At 36.2% G+C, this 19,387-nt stretch overlaps 2 protein-coding genes across 2 annotated transcripts; one reads left to right on the plus strand and one right to left on the minus strand.

The window, feature by feature from the left end:
• Positions 1–239: 239 nt before the first annotated feature.
• On the plus strand, positions 240–3,072 carry LOC140036422 (zinc finger BED domain-containing protein RICESLEEPER 2-like). The gene is made up of 3 exons (XM_072077822.1): positions 240–265; positions 739–2,923; positions 3,031–3,072. The coding sequence occupies exons 1-3, from the start codon at positions 240–242 to the stop codon at positions 3,070–3,072; spliced, it is 2,253 nt and encodes a 750-aa protein (XP_071933923.1).
• A 6,887-nt stretch (positions 3,073–9,959) lies between these two features.
• On the minus strand, positions 9,960–14,164 carry LOC140036423 (uncharacterized). The gene is made up of 6 exons (XM_072077823.1): positions 13,814–14,164; positions 13,334–13,693; positions 12,647–12,799; positions 12,267–12,411; positions 11,253–11,786; positions 9,960–10,285 (listed from the first exon to the last, which is right to left on the minus strand). Exons 1-6 carry the CDS (start codon positions 14,162–14,164, stop codon positions 9,960–9,962), a joined length of 1,869 nt encoding a protein of 622 aa, XP_071933924.1.
• Positions 14,165–19,387: the final 5,223 nt, after the last annotated feature.

Here is a 19,387-nt window from a genome sequence, read left to right on the forward strand (position 1 = left end):
AAAGGTCTGAATGCTGCCAAGGCACGTCAACAGCATGATACCCAGCAAAAGCTAAGAAACAACCATATTGATTAATGAGCATTGCTGATTTCATATTGTTCATGTTTCTAAGAATGGAACTCCTAAAGTTTTTCTTCAGTACGTGTCATCTGACCTCCATGTTAGCATATCTAGAACAATATTTGAACTTCCTATAATTGGTTTAGTTGGTCCTAGCTAACAAAAGTATAAAGTTAGGGATGAAGCAACACAAGTATAAGGGCAGGTATGTATGGATTTGCCAAGTATGATAAAAAGCAGGGATGAAGCAACACAAGTATGAAATTTCTTTTCCCTTTAGCGCAAGTCAAAAGATATTTGAGACAGTTGAAAGTTGTTTTTATTTTAAGCCTTTGAAAAAAATGTAGGAAGAGTATATCATAGCATCTGATTACTGTGATTAATACAGATTTATACATTTGTTGATGATCAAAGTGTGATTAATGAAATGTGGCAGGTTTAATCTTTTCATTACTGAAAAGAATTATCAGCAGAACCTCAAAAAATGTATTCTTTATTTAATTCATATGCCTAAAACTTCTCTAAATAATTATCAGAGCAAGGTTTTTTTTTTTAAATAGTTTGTTTACACCCTAAAAGTCTCTGAAATTCATGGTGAAAGCCTCCGTTAATGGATGTGTCTTTCTTTAGCTTGAAAATTTCCTTGCCCTGATTTGAAAATTTGTTGTCTTTCTTTAGCTTGGAGCCTTGGACTGCATGTGTTTATGGACTGATGTCAACCCAAGACAAGGGCAGTCAACCCGAGATTTCTTGTATCCCACTGGTTTCCAATGCTGATTCATGTACTCCATTGATATTGGACAACCCAATATTTGTCTCCAATGAGTCAACGATGAATCCAGGAGACGTGATGACTAATCCAATTACACAAAGTACTCCTTTGGGTAATATACAAGAAGGACAAGAAGCTGTGGTTGCTGACGATAACAATGAAGAAGGAGAAAATGATAAATTAGATGAAGATGATGAATTCCATATTCCAAAACGGAATAAAACTTCTGAAGCTTGGGAGGACTTCAACGAATTTGAAGAAAATGGCAATTACTATGCCATTTGCCGTTACTGCAATAAAAAGCTATCGAGGGGTAAATCAAAGCAAACAACTAGCTTGTGGCGGCACCGAAACTCATGTCCATCTAGAAAAGCAAGTTTAAGACAAGCTGCACAACAAACGAAACTGAACTTTCAGCCGGCTGATGATGCATTTCCTACTATACCACCTTTGCATACCGAAAAATTTGACATGGAGAAAATGAGAGAAGCCGCTGCACATTGGATTGTGATGCACGAACATCCCTTCACCATTCTTGAAGAAGAAGGTTTGAATATTTTCCTAAAGCGTGGCATGCCCGAGTGGCAAAAGATCACTAGAGGAGTAGCAAAAAATGATTGTGTGGCAGTCTATGAACTTGAGAAAAAGAAGCTGAAGAAAAAGTTGAGAAATGTGATAAAGGTGAGCCTCACAACCGATCTTTGGAAATCCAAAAATCAAAAGATCGAATATATGGTTATTACTGGCCATTGGATTGACTCGGATTGGAAGCTACAAAAGAGAGTGCTCAACTTTGTTCACATACCACCTCCTAAACGAGGGGTTGAGATTGCTGCTTCACTCTTCAAGTGTGTGAAGGATTGGGGTATTGAGCAAAAAATATACACAATTTCAGTTGACAATGCTTCAGCCAATGATGTGGCTATTAGAGTTTTGCGGGATGATTTTAGTAGATCGAAGAAACTATTAGGTGGCGGCAAGTTGTTTCATGTTCGATGCTGTGCGCATATCTTGAACCTTATTGTTCAAGTCGGCCTTTCTGAGATTGCGGACATTGTAAACAAAATTAGGGACAGCGTCGATTTTGTCAATCGCTCGGAGACCAGATCATTGTTGTTCGCTGAGATTGCACAACAACTTCAAATACCCGGGAAGAAGTTGCTTTATGATTGTCGAACAAGATGGAATGCCACCTTCGAAATGTTAAGCTGTGCTATGAAGTTCAAAGATATTTTTCCTCGTTTTCAAGATAGAGATCCACTCTATGATTCCTGTCCAGCTTATGAGGATTGGGAAAAAGCAGAAAAAGTGTGCTCTGTGTTAGAGAAATTTTGGGCAGCCACACATGTGATATCCGGGAGTGAATATCCTACGAGCAATTTGTTCCTTCAAGAGGTTGTGAAAATTAAGAAAGTCTTAGATTCTCGAGCAAATGATGAAAATGACTTCATCCGAGCTATGATTAGAAAGATGAAGGCCAAGTTCGACAAATATTGGGGCGAATGCAATTTGTTAATGGCTATTGCTGCCATTTTAGATCCAAGGCAGAAAATGAGAGTTGTTGAGTTTGCCTTCCCTCAAATGTTTCCATCTTTTGAGGCACAAGAACATATTTTCAGCGTGAAGAAAGCTTTATTTGAGCTTTATGATGAGTATGCAGATTTGAATGCAACTGGAAATGAAAATGCAGTCCACTCATGTGCTTCAGAAGGGCCACAAAAAAATGCAACATCTTCTTCTAGGTGGGTTGACTTTGATGAGTACTGTGACGAAATGGAGACTACTGAGCCACAGAAATCTGAATTGGTGGATTATTTAGAAAAGGCTAGCCTAAAGACTGGTTCCAACCCAAATGCCTATGATTGTTTGGAGTGGTGGAAAAGCAATAGGGTTGCGTATCCAATATTGTCCGAAATGGCGGCTGACATCTTGGCTATTCCTATAACTACAGTGGCATCTGAGGCCACATTTAGTGCCGGAACTCGAGTTATTGATAGCTATCGTGCTTCGCTTCATCCAGATACGGTTCAAGTGTTGTTGTGTGCAGGGGACTGGTGTAGAAAGCTTCACGGGATCTCAAAGAAAGTGAAAGTAAGTTTTATTGTTTTATCATTCAACTTTTGTGGCCAAGTTCAACAAGTTATGACTTCTTTTCTTTCTAAATTATTTGCCTTGGGTGGTTTTTATTGTAAATGCAGCAAGCTAAAATAATCAAAGAAATTGAATTGCCCAAGATTTGAAGGTCTATTGCAAAGGGCTCATTTTGAATCAGGTTTGGCATTGTGGTTATCTAGAGTTCTCGATAATTTTGTACCTTAATTTGATTCATTTTTTGTCTTTGGTGATATTTGACAGGACTTATATTTTTTTGGTTGGCAATAGGTGTTAGAAACTTGGAATTTTGGAATCTGAACTCTATGCAGTTAACATCTCAAATGACTTGTCTCAAATCTGTACAGCTATAGTGAATTTGGTGACTTTTTTACTCAAGCAAATGTTGACACTTGACAAGCTGTGGTTGCCAGTTGTGTTTTGACTTTTTTGACTCAAATCTGTACAACTTTGGTGAATCTGGACATTTTTTTGACTGTTGACAAGCTGTGGCTGCCAAGTTGTGTTTTGACTTTTGACTTTGGACTCAAATCTGCATAGCTATAGTGAATCTGGTGATTTCTTTGACTCAAGTGAATGTTGTATAGCTACTACCAGGTTGTATTTTGATTTTTGACTAAAATCTGTACATGAGTTGCTGTATAGAATCTTGGCAATGGATCTTAATAGAATGTTGTATAGAGAACTTGATCTCAAATCGTACAGAGTTCAGTGTATTGTGACTAAATGCTATTAATATCAAGTTCTCTATTTCTTTTGCTTACATGGCTATTTTGGCTATTGAGAAACTATCATTTTTTCTATCATATTAACTAGTTTGATACTGTTGCTTTTAGAGTGCTTGAATCACATGGTTGGCATTTGCGTTGAAATGAAGCAAAATGCATGTTTTAATATGAATTGCTATATTGAAGGATAGCACAGTTTTTTGCGCTCAATTTTTGCTGAATTCTCGTCTAGAAAACAAATGTCTTCGAGCTCATTTTACGAGCTTAGTTCGAGTACTCGAGCTCGAATCTTATACGAGTCGAGCTCGAGCAGTACTCATAACCTTCGAGCTCGAGCTCGAGTATGGTACTACTCGAGCTCGACTCGGCTCGACTCCACCCCTAGTCTCAGGTGACCTCTTATCATCACTTTGATTTTCATAAGCTTCTATTTCTTAGTCATGGCTTAGGAACAAACATCTGAACCTTATGGAGAGAAATAAGATTCTTCAGGTATCCACAACAAAATCTGGTGAGATTAGAAAAGATGTATTTAGCAAAAACATTCTAATAAACTATTTATTGAATACTATTCTGAAATAGCCATCCTATTACATTTTCTCAACAAACTGTTCTGCACAAAAGGTTTGTAACACCTTAGTAGGAAAATCTCGACAAAACACTCATAAAAATCATTACAAAAGTTCAAGAGCCGAAACACTCATGAAAAGGTGCTCTGATTTTAAAAAAATGGGTAAAGTATATTCAAAGACGAGTAAAATCTTTGAAATAACTTACATAGACACATTAGACGGGTCCAACAAGTCCACGTGTACATAATACGAAAAACAACTCAAGCTCCAAACAATTCATATTACTCAAACTTATCTCTCAAGCAGTGTTTTATCAATGTGGAATTGAAATTTAAAACAGAATCAATTTGATCCAGGTAATAATCATTACGGTATTTCCAAAACCATGACTAGAAAATCAAACATGAGGAATCAATAAACTACAGATGACTCTACAAAACAGGAATTACCTGTGTGTAGCAAAAACTTAAAATTGCTATCACAAAAAATGCAAAACCTTACATCAATCCACTCATATAAATAAAACTTAAGCAAGTTTGGTAAACAAAGTTTTCAAACTAGTTTGGATAAGACGTCAGCTGGTACAAGATGTTAGCCATTACACTACTTAAAACGTAAAACTGGACTGACTATCTGGTGACTACTACAGACTCAAATGATAAACATAGATTCAGTGGTAAAGTTAATCCAGCAAAGATGGAAAAGAGAAATATTCTGTGCCATACCTTATTTTCCAATTTGTCCATTCATACCATTTCCACACAAATGAGCTCTTCAGGGACTCTCAGACAATATAATCCACCTGCAATGATCCATTTACAGCTTTCAATACTTAATGAAGGGACTTGAAAGCAACTGTAAAACCATATCAAATAGCTTAGAAATGTTTCCTTCAGTGAAAGCCACATCAAGTAAAATAGAGAGAGTGGATGAATGCAGCACGAGACCTTCTGAAAGCATTTCATGAATATGCATTCTTGTGTCAGCATATCTATCCTCTCTGAGATACCTACGAGCAGTAAGCCCTATGCAGAGACTTTGGATGGACAAGTATATGCTTCCTTTTGCTTAAGATACTCTTTAGCTTCCTTGATCAGTTCCATTTCATAACGGCCATGTATCATCATCATACTGCAGCTACAACATCAGGATGCAATTCTTCATTCTGAAGACTTACAATGTACTTCCCCATGGGGATTGGGAGGAAACTTTAGAACTGTATCAAGAAGATTAATTCCTTCAGTGGAAACTAAATCCAGTAACACTGAAACAGTGGAGGCATCTGGAGAAAAACCTTTCCCAAACATTTCCTCAAGATGCATTTTTGCCTCAGCATATCCACCGCCTTTAAGAAATCCATGAACAATAGTATTGTATGCACGGCTATCTAGCAAGTAACCATCAGCTTTCATTTTCACAAGAAACCCTTCAGCTTCCTTTAGCTTTCCTGTTTCACAAAGTCCTTTAATCAGTGTTGTGTAAGTCACAACACTAGGATGCAATTTTTTACTATGAAGACTGCAGAAAACACTTAGTGCAATGTCCAGTTTCCCACTTTTGCAATATCCATTTATGATGATGGTGAACATAGCAATATGAAGTTCTACACCATCACTTTCCATCTTTTGTAATAATAGAAATGCTTCATCAATATGGCCATTTTTGCACAAACCTTCTAACATGACACAATAAGTGTGAAAACCAGGTTTTAGTGCAGCAGCTTGAATATCATCGAAAACTTGTTTTGCAGTGGCACACCTTCCTGCCCCATATAAACCTTGCAGCACTATGTTATAAGTAGCAATATCAGCTTTCAAACCTTTAGATGGAATTTCTCTGAAGAGCTGCATAGCTTTGTCCACTTTCTTTTTCTTGAAATATCCGTAGATTAAAATACTATAGCTGTGAATATCAATACCCGGTCCTCCGGCATTCATTAGATCAAAAACTTTTCTTGCCTCACCCATTTGGCCCTGTAAACAATATCCATCTAGCAGTGTTGTGAAGGTGATGGTAGTAGGATTTTCACCACGCTTAATCATGACACTAATAATGCCCTCCGCACCTTTAATCTGTCCCTCCTTACTAAGCATATCAACCAACATGTTGTACATACAAATATTTGGAGAAATATCAAAATCAGTCATTCCATCCCAAAGCTTTTTAGCCTCCTTCCATCTGCCATTGTTACATAGGCCTTGAATCAAACAAGTATAAGTGATGACATTTGGGGAAATGCCCTTATCAATCATCTCAGCAAAAAGGGCAAGAGCATCATCAACCATCTTATCCTTACACAAGCTGTCAATGATAGTGCTATACACGATAGTATTGGGCTTACACTTTCCTCTTTCCATTATCCTAAGAAATTCAAGGGCAACGTGAATGTTCCCAACCTTGCACAGCCCATCTATTACAGTCCCAAACATAACCTCATTGGGTTGGCATAGTCTTTCATATATTATCTTCTTGAATAATTCTTGTGCCTCGGCAACCCTTTGTTGCGCAAAGAGCCCTTTAAGTAAAGTGGTGAAGGTGGTCACATTGGGTGCATAACCGCGCTTGAATAAGGATCCCAAAGCATAAAAAGCACAATCCACCCAACCCATCAGACAGTAACAGTTAATCACTATATTCAAGGGATAACCATCAATAGGAAAGCCCAAGAAACACATATCCTTGTAAAGGGAAATTGCAGCAGAGTATTGCTTCATCTTAACTACTCTACCAAGCAATTTGGTGAATTGAATAACAGATGGCAGAGGCCTCATGCCGACCATATGCTTGTATAAATCCAAAGCATCATCAAGCCTGTCAATATTATCAAGTAACCCAGATTTAAACAACCTCCGATTGCTAGACTCAATACTCCTTTGAGACTGAAGAGGGGCAGGAAAAGCACTAAAATTTCTACTCATATAACTAAAGGGTAACCAAAAACGAGGTGGGCTTGGGGAGATATGCTCAACAGAAATACCTGCTGCGACATTGCGATCGAAAGAAGTGATGACTGGTGCTCTTCTCGCTCTAGCAGCCATCCGAGAAGTGTCTCTCCATCTTTGTCCGAGACGTAGTGAATAGTGATACATCCCTGCTCTGCAAATCAGCGATTTCATTTGCTGTTACAAGAAAGAACGGATAGTTTCAGAAACCTCCTCGAGGTTTCCAACGATTACACCTAACACTCTTGAGATTTTTAATGGGATACTTTCAAAAATCACTCCTGAGGTTTCTGGCAATTTTGCTTAGCTCTCTTAGGTTTGAAAAATTACACTTATCTCCCTTAATTTGATAGTTTTAGTAACAAAATCTTAAAATAATATTAACTTGATCAGATTTTTAAATAAATACCTAAAAATACCCTTGTATAATGAGTTTTAATTTATTTTCCTATACAATTATAAGATTATCTAGTATAAAAGGTGTCAAATGTTTTATGTCCATATCTAATATTTGATAAACAACTATAATAATAATTTTATCACTATGATAGGATACTTTTGATAATATTTTATTATGAATTTAGATTTATAAGATAGAAAATAAAATATTGAAATAATTCATTTAGAATTTATGAATTTTTCGAGTAGTGAGATTACCATAATTTAGTAGCGGTTTTAGACCATTTATTTTTTATTTATTGTTAATTTTAACACCAAAAAATAGAAAACAAAGATCAGCAAAAATATTGGATTACATATAAGTTAACTCATCAAAAAAAATTATTAGTTTGGCATTTGGTTATAATAGAAACTAAAGGCACTAGTGGTAGTTTTACAGTTTTATTGGCAAAAATTAAAAAAAAAAGAATAAGAAGAAAAAAGAATGAAAAAATTAATTTAAAAGTCATTCTAAATATAAACATACCAAACAAGGGAATTTCATTAAAATATTTAAAGATAGTATTGTCATTTTAAATAACAAGAGAGGTATGTGTAATTTTTAAAACCCAGAGGGAGCTAAATGAAATTGTTAAAAACCTCAAGGGAGGTTTCTAAAATTATCCCCTTTTTAATATTACACATACTTCGCTTGACTTTATGAAATGACCATAATAACCTTAACTTATTAATATTTTTTCATGCAATTAAATAATTTGCTTCTAATCTTGTGCATATGAATGCATCACACAATTAGACATTTAATAAAAACAAAAATAAAATTCACTTGTGGAATAACTAATTATGTTCTAACCACAATTTTAACACATTGCAAAATAATTTTAGCTTTGTTTGGACAATCTAGAAATGAATAGAAAAAAATGTAAGTTGAAGGTTTAAAAAGGATGGGGTTAGTGTTGATATTCTAACATTTGAGGGATGGAATGTTATGTTACTACAGTTGGTGAAATTTTTTGAGTTTAACAATGCTAATTTATTTTTTTTCTTTATTAACTTAGATTGAGATTTTAGAATTTAGAAATTGATGGTTGTAATGGTCATGATGATAATGGTACTATTTTGAAATATGGAGATATGAAAAATTAAACTAGTAGAGGTAAGAGTTAAAAGTGGGATTGAGATTTTATGTTCTATACATATATTTTTAAGAATTTTATAAGAAGATAAAATAAAATTCACAATTTCATGAGAGCCTTTTGGGTTATTCATGCAAAATTTTGGCCATTGAATAGTTTTTGTTGCCAATACAGTACATTTAAAAGAGGTATGTTTAATTTTTGAACTGCAAAAGAACCAAGTGAAATTGTCGAAAACTTTAAGGAAGGTTTCTAAAATTATCCCTAAAACGAAAATGGTTTTTTATGGAGTATTCGGATTTGGGAAATTTGCCAATTTGGTGCTTGAACTTTTACTGTAAGATCTTTTCTGTCCTCGTGGTTTTTTTTTTTACCAATTTAGTTCTTAAACTATATTTTTTATTTTAAGACAGGACTTCTATGGTGGCACAGCCACATTTTTATCTATTTTCCACCACCAGTTAGGGGTATTTTTCGAACATCAAATTAGATTTGCTTCCCCCATTCCCAAAAAGATTATCGCTTTTCAAGAGAAGTGCTTTTTATCAACAATGAAGACAATTTGATCCATTTTATATTATTTTCCTATTATGCCCTTACAGAACATACTCGCTAGCAAAGAAATATCTAAAAGTCACTCGATCATGCATGTAAATATGTGTGGGATTGATACGAACCTACTCGAAGGTATGAACTCGTATCCCACGTAATCCCGGATCTAGACGAAAAAAATCAAGTTGAGTTGCGGAATAACACTTGACCCTTCTAATCCTAGATTGCGAACCTTGAAATGAATCTCAACCCACAATCAATCGAGTAAGTGAACCAATGTTAAGAGTAGGAGAACGCTACAACCAAAGTGTGTACTTGATTGATAAGTTCGAGAAATACTCTCGAGTAATTCTCAAGTATTCAAAAGAGACTCTCTTGGACAAGAGAAAAGGTGTTTAACACACAAAATTTGATATATTCCAAAACTAGAGAAACGTTGGGAGTGTTTGGCTATTTATAGCCTTACATATACTCAAGGCCTAATGTGATTTGAAACCACTTATTACTTAAAGTGAAATGACAAAAAGTCGGCCCATTGGACTCCTAATCTTGGCCGAATTTATTAGATCAACTAACACTAAATTAAGCAAGGTAAGTTAACATTTAAACCTTTGCTTAGACACCAAACAAACGACTTAAATGAACTAAAATAGAAATTGAATGCTCCAAATTTGGAAAACTCCCAACTAGACTTCACTCAGCTCAAAGACTTGAATTAGGGTGTAACGAATTATTTCTTCCTTCTCAAGCTCATGAATAACGTTTGCATGGTCAACTCCATCATGTATGGTACGAACTAGGGCTTGTATTGATTCCTTAAACTTCTTGGCACTTGCTCTAGGCATTGGACCACCTAACTCCGCTTGGACTACACTTGAAGTGTCTTGGTCAACCGTCCCTCTTGCATCATTCCCCTCCTCTTGAAGGCGATTTGTCCTCAAATCAAACTCATCGTCTGCTAGATAAGGACTCAAGTCAGTCATATTGAAAGTTGCGTGGACACCGTACTCACCTGGTAGGTCCAACTTGTCAGCATTATCATTAATGCGCTCCACCACTTAGAAAGGTCCATCACCTCTAGGCAAGAGTTTGTTGCGTCGTTGTACCGGGAACTTTCTTTGCGCATGTGAATCCACATCCAATCACCTGACTCAAAAATCATCTTGTGACGACCTTTGTTAGCATGGCGAATAAATTGAAACGTTATTTTCTCAATGTTATCTCTTACCTTTTGATGCAAGGCATGCAATTGTTCCGCTTGTTTCAATCCATCCATATTAACTCTCTCAGACATAGGTAAAGGAGATAAGTCTAGAGGTGTGAGAGGGTTAAAACCATAAATAACTTCAAATGGTGAGGATTGTGTGGTGCTATGGACTATGTGGTTATAAACAAATTCAACATGTGGCAAACAATCTTCCCATGATTTAGGATTTTTTTTTATGATAGCACGTAACACGGTAGAGAGTGTCCTATTAACTACTTCAGTTTGACCATCAGTTTGGGGGTGATTGAAAGTAGAGAACAAGAGTTAGTTCCTAGTTTACTCCATAAAGATTTTCAAAAATAACTAAGAAACTTGACATCTCTATTACTAACAATAGTGCATGGTATTCCATGCAATTTGACTATTTCCCTAAAGAACAAATCAACTACATACTTAGTATCGTCAATTTTATGATAGGGAATGAAATGTGTCATCTTGGAGAAACGATCAACAATCACATAAATAGAATCATGTCCATGCCTAGTTCTAGATAATCCAAGTACAAAATGCATAGAAAAGTCAACCCATGAAATAGTAGGAATAGGTAATGGGGTGTAAAATCCATAAGGGTTTATCTTAGATTTGGCATGATGGCAAGTTACACATCATTGAGCAATGCGTTCCACATCACGCCTTATTTTTTACCAATAAAAGTGCTCTTGGAGGATAGACAATGTCTTAGCGACTCCAAAATGCCCCATAAGACCCCTACCATGCGCCTCCCTAACAAGTAAGTAGTTCTCGCATAGAACAAGATGGTATGCACAACTTGTCCTTGAAAACAAATAATCTTGGAAAATATAGTAATTCTCACGGTCAAGCCGTGGAAGATCAGTAAAGATAGCTCCAAAATCAGGGTCGTTAGTGTAAGCATCCTTAGTCAACTCAAACCCTAGTAATTTGGCATCAAGAGTGGTAATAAGAGTGTACCTTCTAGACAGTGCATCCGCTACCACATTACTTTTTTCAGCCTTATACTTGATCACGAATGGGAAACTATCAATGAAGACTACCCATTGTGTGTGTCGCTTGCTCAATTTGTTTTGAGACTTGAGGTGCTTAAACGACTCGTGATCCGTTTGTAGAACAAATTCTTTAGGCCTTAAATAGTGCTGCCATGTCTGCAAGGCCCTAACTAAAGCGTATAGCTCTTTGTTATATATGGAATAGTTCAACAATGTGCCATTTAGTTTCTCACTAAAGTAGGCGACCGGCTTTCTTTCTTGTAGTAACATGGCCCCGACACCTATACCAGATGCATCACACTTAATTTCAAATGTTTGATCAATATTAGGCAATCTAAGTATAGGTGCATGTGTGAGTTTGTGTTTGAGTAATTGGAAGGACTTAACTTGTTCATCTCCCCATTGAAATGCTTGGTTCTTCTTGATGATGCAAGTAAGTGGGGCTACAATGGTGCTAAAGTTTTTGACAAACCGACGATAAAAGGTAGCCAACCCGTGGAAACTTCTTACTTCACTAAGAGATGTAGGGGTCGGTCACTCCACTATTACTTTCACCTTATCTTGATCAACGTGTATGCCCTGCGCGCTCGCAACATACCCTAGGAACACAATTTGATCAGTGCAAAAAGTACACTTTTTAAGATTGGCATACAATTATTCCTTTCGAAGAACCTCCAAAACAGCCTTGACATGCATGACATGCTCATCTAAATTCTTACTATAAATAAAAATGTCATCAAAGTAAACGATTACAAACTTACCTAAGAATGCATGTAAGACATGGTTCATTATTCTCATAAATGTGCTAGGTGCATTAGTCAATCCAAATGGCATAACCAACCATTCATATAAATCATACTTAATTTTGAAGGCAGTCTTCCATTCATCCCCTTCTTTCATTCTTATCTGATGGATAGCCACTTTTTAGATCAATTTTAGTAAAAATTATAGGTCCATGAAGCTCATCTAGCATGTCATCTAGTTTAGAAATAGGATGGCGATACTTTACCGTTATAACATTTATGATACAACAATCGGTGCATATCCTCCAAGTTTCATCTTTCTTGGGCACAAGTAGAATTGGAACGACACATGGACTCAAGCTTTCATGTACCTATTTTTTATCCAAAAGTTCACCTACTTGGCGCTCCATCTCCTTAGTCTCCTTAGAATTGCTCTTATAAGGTGGTCTATTAAGTAAGGTTGCCTCAGGGATGAGATCAATTTGATGCTCAATTCCCCTTAATGGAGGTAAACCACTAGGTACATCCTCAGGGAAGACATCTTGATACTCCTGAAAAAGATTAGCAATAGAACTAGGTAAGGAAACATCAAGTGTGTCAGTCGCATGTACTCCTTTACATACGAGAAGTAATAGGATATGATCAGAAAACAAGGTCTTTCGCACATTTTTGACTTTTGCCATTAACATTTGTTTCCTCTCTTTTTTTATCTCTCTAGCCGAGATTCTTTCTCCATTTTCCCTTCAATTTTGCCTCGGCTTAACTCACATTTTCCCCTATTCTCTCGAACTTTATCCTTTCTTTCTTGTCTTTTCTTTTTCTCAAGTTCTAATTTGAATTCCCGTTGAAGAGTAGCTTGATTCTCATGCACTTGTTGAAGTATAAGAGGCACAAGTACAATCCTTTTATTACAATGGGAGATGGGAGAACGAATATTTATTAGTGTAACCATCCCAACTAAATTTCTTGTCGAATTTCCAAGGTCGGCCTAAGATAATATGAGCAGCTTGCATAGGCACAACATCACATAAAACCTCATCAACATATCTACCAATGTGAAAAGAAACTAGGATTTGTTTAAGTACACGTATCTCTCCACTATTGTTGAGCCATTGCAACTTGTAGGGATTGGGATGGTTAGTAGTAGCTAGGCTCAATTTCTCCACCATGTGTGCACTCGCTACATTAGTACAGCTTCCGGGGTCGACCACCAAGTTACAAACTTTGTCCTTGACATGACAACGTATGTAGAATATATTTTCACGTTGTAGATCATCCACACTAACTTGAGTAGCTAATGCACGTCGAGCTACTAAACCAACTCGATCTAGTGTAGGCTGCTCCTCCTCGGTCTCCTCTCCTCCATCATCAACCAAAGGCGGCATCTCCTTGTACTTGTTCTCGTCATCGGTTAGCACTTCTTCATTGGACAACATGAGCATGACCTGTTGATTTGGACATTGGGAAGCAATGTGTCCAAACTCTCGACACTTAAAACATTTAGTGTCTCAATTTTTTGGTTTAGGTGTTTCTTGATTGGCCTTAAATCCTCCCCTTTGTATTGCCTTGGAAGATGAAGTATTCGGCCTCAAAGCTCCACTCGAAACTCCACTTGGTTTGGCTGAATTTTGTGCAATCGAAGGGCTGATCTCACCCTTTATGGTCGAATTTCTCCAATTTTCATATTGGAAATTGGAGTTTTGGCGAGTTGTACCCCTCCTCTTGAGCTTCCTTTCCACCTCGATAGTTTTGTCCAATAGTTCCCCCATGTCAAAATAGTGTTGAAGCTCTACAACATTTACAATTTCGGCCCTTAATCCCCTCAAGAATTGAGCCATGATTGCCTTCAAATCTTCATGAACATCAACCCTCACCATTGCCATTTTCATCTCTTTGAAGTAATCTTCAACCGTCATACTACCTTGAGTGAGAGTTTGCAATTTATGGTGCAAATCCCTATGATAGTAACGAGGTATGAAGCGCTTTTTCATGACCCTTTTTAACTCTTCCCAAGTTCGGATGGTTGGCTCCTCATTCCTCCTTTGTTTGATGCGAAGTTGATCCCACCAAATAGCTGTGTAGTCCGTGAATTCTATGGCTGCCAACTACACCTTTCGAGGCTCCGTGTAGTGGTTACAATAAAAAATCAATTCAATCTTTCTTTCCCAATCCAAGTATGTTTCGGGATCCGATTTGCCTTGGAATGTGGGGATTTTTAGTTTTATCCCCTTTAGTTGATCATCTCCATGTTTAGCTCGATGTTTATCCTCCCTCGGCCTTTGCTCTTCTTCCTTGAACTCTCTCTCCGAATTGGAGTCACTGAGTTCATGCATGAGAAATTTTCCTCTAGTTTTCTCGAAGGAGTTCTTTGATGAATCTATTTGTTCGATTTGCTCCTGGATGGACTCGAACTTGTGATTGAATTTCCTTTGTATTTCGGTCCACATAGCATCCATTTTAAATGCTAATTGTGCAATGGTAAGTTCATTTTTGTGAGCCATGTTTATAATCATGCAAAACTTAACAAACGTTAGTCGAAAATGCCTCTCTCACTCCCTTACGTGTTTCACTCGCACTCGTGTATCACTCAAGTGTATAAGTCACTCTAATGATCTCACCAACACCTCTCAAGTCAGTGAATTGTCCCTCTTGAAGAAGTAGAATTCCTCAATGAGTATCAATCAAACTTCTCTCCAAGTTACACCAACGGTGCAGCGATTGTTGGCTGGAATTTTTTTTGAGGGTAGTAGTTGATTTTGATTGACTCAAAAGGACTTAAAAACAGGCTGGGAAATGACTAGACTTGGCCGAGCAAGTAGACTCGAAATTTAGAAACTTTTGGACCATGTCTAGTGACTCAATTTAGGAAACTAATTACCCAAATTAGAAAACTAGGAAATTAGATGGACGACCAAGATTGATTTAGACCTCTTTTGTGGACCTTTAGACGTTGTTAACAGTTTGGAAAGACACCCTACAACCTCAAATTCGTGGCTGGATAAATTACACCAATTTGACAAAGAAGCGGCAGAAATTTGGAAACCTAGACGTTACTCTACCCGACTTGCATTTGGGCTGGTTTTGGTAAGTTCCTACAAGGTTTTTCTTGGAATTGTTTTTGGCAAGAATAGTTGCTGGTTTGGGAAGTTTTTCACGGTGCAATTAGTTTTAGAAAGGTTCAGATTTGGTAGTATTTGATGGTGACTAGGATTTGTTTTACAGACCCAAGTCAACTTGGATCCCCAAATCAAGTTACCTTCCTTGATCCGATTCTGTTTTCTTCCTTTTTCTTGCATTTTCCTCCTTTTTTTCTGATTCTTTTTTTTTTATAAACGCAAAATAGATTTGTCTCTTTTTTTTCCTTTCAAGTCGGATCAAGCTCAAAGATCAAGAATGGGTTGGGTTATGCACACAAGCAGCCGCTATTTTGGTTCAAGAAACAAAAACTTGGGTAATGTTCAAGAATTGGTCAACCTTGTTTCAAGAATTCAAAAAACCTTAGATACCAATCCCAACACTCCAAGATATATCAAGAACTTCCAAGAAACAAGGTAAATAGCCTCGATTTTAGTGCAAGACACAAATCCTAACCCATTGGCCAAGAAAGACCCTAGTTTAACCGCAAATCTTCAAAACAAATACGATCAGATTTTTTTTTAACTCTTAGATGGCATCAAGACCTAGAAACATGAATAACAAGGAGGCCCAACAAGATCAAAACAAAAACACAATGCAACAAGGAAGACTTCAGACTAGGGGTGCAAACGAGGCGAGTCGAGTCGAGTTTTGGCCTAATTGAGTCGAGCCTTCAGTTAATTTTATGAAATTCGAACTCAAGTTCGAGTTCGACGAGCTCAAAATGTCAAGTTCGAGCTCGAGGTTAAAAAATAAAAATAATAATTTTTTAACAAATAATAAAACATTAGGGATATATATGTAATTTTACTATTAAAATAAAAAAATATATAATTGAGCTCGCGAGCCAACGAACTTAATGTTTTTGAGCTCGAGCTCGTATTCAATTGGCTCGTGAGCAGCTCGATTCGTGAACAACTCTATTTCGGACAGCCACAAAACAAACGACAACAACTACTATGCGGATTAAACAAGCATAAACGACGACGACAATCTAGTGGAACGACTAACAAAGGCAAACGACCAGATTTGAAAAACACAAGGAAAACTTACAAGACTTGACAAGATATACTTGATAACGTCAACTAGCTCTGATTACCATCTGATACAAATCCACCCGAAGGTATGAACTCGTATCCCACGTAGTCCCGGATCTAGACGAAGAAAATCAAGTTGAGTTGTGGAATAACACTTGACCCTTCTAACCCTAGATTGCGAACTTTGAATTGAATCTCAACCCACAATCAATCGAGTAAGTGAACCAATGTTAAGAGTAGGAGAACACTACAACCAAGATGTGTACTTAATTGATAAGTTCGAGGAATACTCTCGAGTAATTCTCAAGTATTCAAAAAATACTCTCTTGGACAAGAGAAATGATGTTTAACACACAAATCTGATATATTCCAAAACTAGAGAAATGTTGGGAGTATTTGGCTATTTATAGCTTTACATAAACTCAAGACCTAATGTGATTTGAAACCACTTATTACCTAAAGTTAAATGACAAAAAGTCGGCCCATTGGACTCCTAATCTTGGCTGAATTTATTAGATCAACTAACACTAAATTAAGCAAGGTAAGTTAACATTAAAACCTTTGCTTAGACACCAAACAAACGACTTAAATGAACTAAAACAGAAATTGAATGCTCCAAACTTTTGAAACTCCCAACTAGACTTCACTTGGCTCAAAGACTTGAATTAGGGTGTAACGAATTGTTTCTTCCTTCTCAAGCTCATGAATAACATTTGCATGGTCAACTCCATCATGTATGGTATGAACTAGGGTTTGCATTGATTCCTTAAACTTCTTGGCACATACTCTAGTCATTGGACCACCTAGCTCCACTTGGACTACACTCGAATTGTCTTGGTCAGTCGTCCCTCTTGCATTAGGGATCCGTTTGTTTGGTTCGTCTCAAGAATGCACATGTAACTCAAGTCAGTCGATCATGCATGTGGATAACATATTCTCAAAATTGGGTAGTGTATCTCATACACTAACCGTTGAGTTAATTTTTGGGATAATTTCAATAACCTCCCTTGAGGTTTTTAACAATTTCATCTAGTTCTCTTGAACTTTGAAAAATTACATGTACCTCCCCCGAGTTTATTGTTTCCGCAACAAAAACCATTTAATGGTCAAAATTTTGATTGAATAATCCAAAATGCCCTCATGAAATTGTGAAATTCATTTTACCTTCTTATAAAATTATTCAAAAACTATGGAACATGCACAAAATTTCAAACTCATTTTCAACCCCCATCTCTACTATTTTAAACCTTTTCATATTATCACATTTCAAATTAGTACTATTATCACTATGACTATTACTACCATCAATTCCTAAATTCTAAAACCTCAATCGAAATTTAAAAAATTTGTATTGCTAAACTCAAAAAATTTTAATAACCACATCAATATAACATCCTATCCTTCAACTATTGGAGTATCAATACCAACCCTATCCTTTTTAAATCCAATTTACATAGTCTTCTATTTATCTTCAGATCCTCCAAGTAAAGCTAAAATTAATTTTTAATATATTATTATTTTATTTAGGACATGATCGATTATTCCACGAGTGAATTTTATTTTTGTTTCCATTAAATGTCTAATTGTGTGACACATTCATATGAACAAGATTAGTAATGAATTGTTTAATTGAATGAAAAAAAATATTAATATATTAAGACTATTATGGTCATTTTATAGGGCCAAAAGAGGTATGTGTAATATTGAAAACCTCAAGGGTACTATGTGAAATTGTTAGAAACCTCAAGGGAGATTTTTGAAATTATCCCTTAATTTTTCACTAACTAGTGAGTTAAAGGCTTAGGCCCACATTTTTTTACTAGTAAGATAACTTTTGTCAGATAGAGAAAATTGAATTTTGATGAGAAATACATTTCATTTTGGATAAGTGATAATACATTTGGGACGAACCAAAAAGGAAAGCATGGTACAAACATCTTAACAAACACTAAATGGACAAGTAAACATCTTAAATGAATTTTAGCAAGAGAAAGGTTGAAATTCTCTATTTCAATCAAATTTAACCATTGTCATAAGCTAGTTTCAATTTCTCAAAGCCTACACTTCACCAAACAAACAAACATATGAAATCGGAAAATGCTAATGCTTTCGATCAATAACTTGTGTCATAACATTTCTTCTGGTTATAAATCTTAACACCTTGTAGAGAAAAAAGATGATGAGTTCACCAATGATATGGATTCACACAAATTCCTAGACTTTAAAATTTCAACCTACTCCAAGATGGTAGAGGCAGGTGGTGACCTCATCAAACAACCCGGACAAAGCCAATGGGTATGACTACCTGCACTGGTGGCTAGAAGGTGTCAGGAAGAACTGGAACCAAGTGAGGATGCAGAAGCTATCAGCAAGGAACGTGAATAGGAAGAGAAGCACAACGTTGGATGAGCAAAGGAATAAGGAGAGAAAGATAAAGAAGGCGTATCAAGAGAGGATGAAGGACCTTAAGGAGAAGATAAAGGCAAAACAAGGTGCGGAAGAGAAAGAAGATGGAGTAGAGAGAGAAGAGAAAACCTTACCATTATTGACCACATACTAGGCTTTGTGCCCTGCAACTTCTATGAGGCGTCGATTAGTGATTATATTAGGGTAATGTAAGATTTATTTAATACGTATAGTTAGATTGTTGTGTATGATAGGAGCATACATTGGATTGATTTTTTTTATAAATAGATATAGTAAAATTGATGTGATCTGTATTGTGTTTTTTAAAATTAATATGATTTAAGCATTTGACAGATAATATTGGTATTAAAAAATTAAATTGTTTTTTATTTTAATTTAGTGGTAAGTAAATGTTATTTAAATTAATGGAATATATATTATTTTTTAAAAGTTGATAGGACAAAGAATTAAGTGGAGAATTACATTGAGAGTGTTATAATTTGGACGTTGTGTGATGAGATAAATTAATAATTTGGAATAACTTGATATTGTAGATTGGTA

This window comes from Coffea arabica, chromosome 2e (genome assembly GCF_036785885.1).
Source record: "Coffea arabica cultivar ET-39 chromosome 2e, Coffea Arabica ET-39 HiFi, whole genome shotgun sequence".
Lineage (NCBI taxonomy): Eukaryota > Viridiplantae > Streptophyta > Magnoliopsida > Gentianales > Rubiaceae > Coffea > Coffea arabica.

Coding starts and splice junctions, on each gene's coding strand:
- LOC140036423 (XM_072077823.1), bottom strand. CDS start 14,164: ATGACGGTTGAAGATTACTTCAAAGAGATGAAAATGGCAATGGTGAGG. Junction 11,787..12,266: donor TGTCTTACATGCATTCTTAG/GTAAGTTTGTAA, acceptor CATCTGGTATAG/GTGTCGGGGCCATGTTACTA. Junction 10,286..11,252: donor ACTTGTTAGGGAGGCGCATG/GTAGGGGTCTTA, acceptor TGGACCTACCAG/GTGAGTACGGTGTCCACGCA.
- LOC140036422 (XM_072077822.1), top strand. CDS start 240: ATGAAGCAACACAAGTATAAGGGCAG. Junction 266..738: donor CAACACAAGTATAAGGGCAG/GTATGTATGGAT, acceptor GTCTTTCTTTAG/CTTGGAGCCTTGGACTGCAT. Junction 2,924..3,030: donor GGATCTCAAAGAAAGTGAAA/GTAAGTTTTATT, acceptor TTGTAAATGCAG/CAAGCTAAAATAATCAAAGA.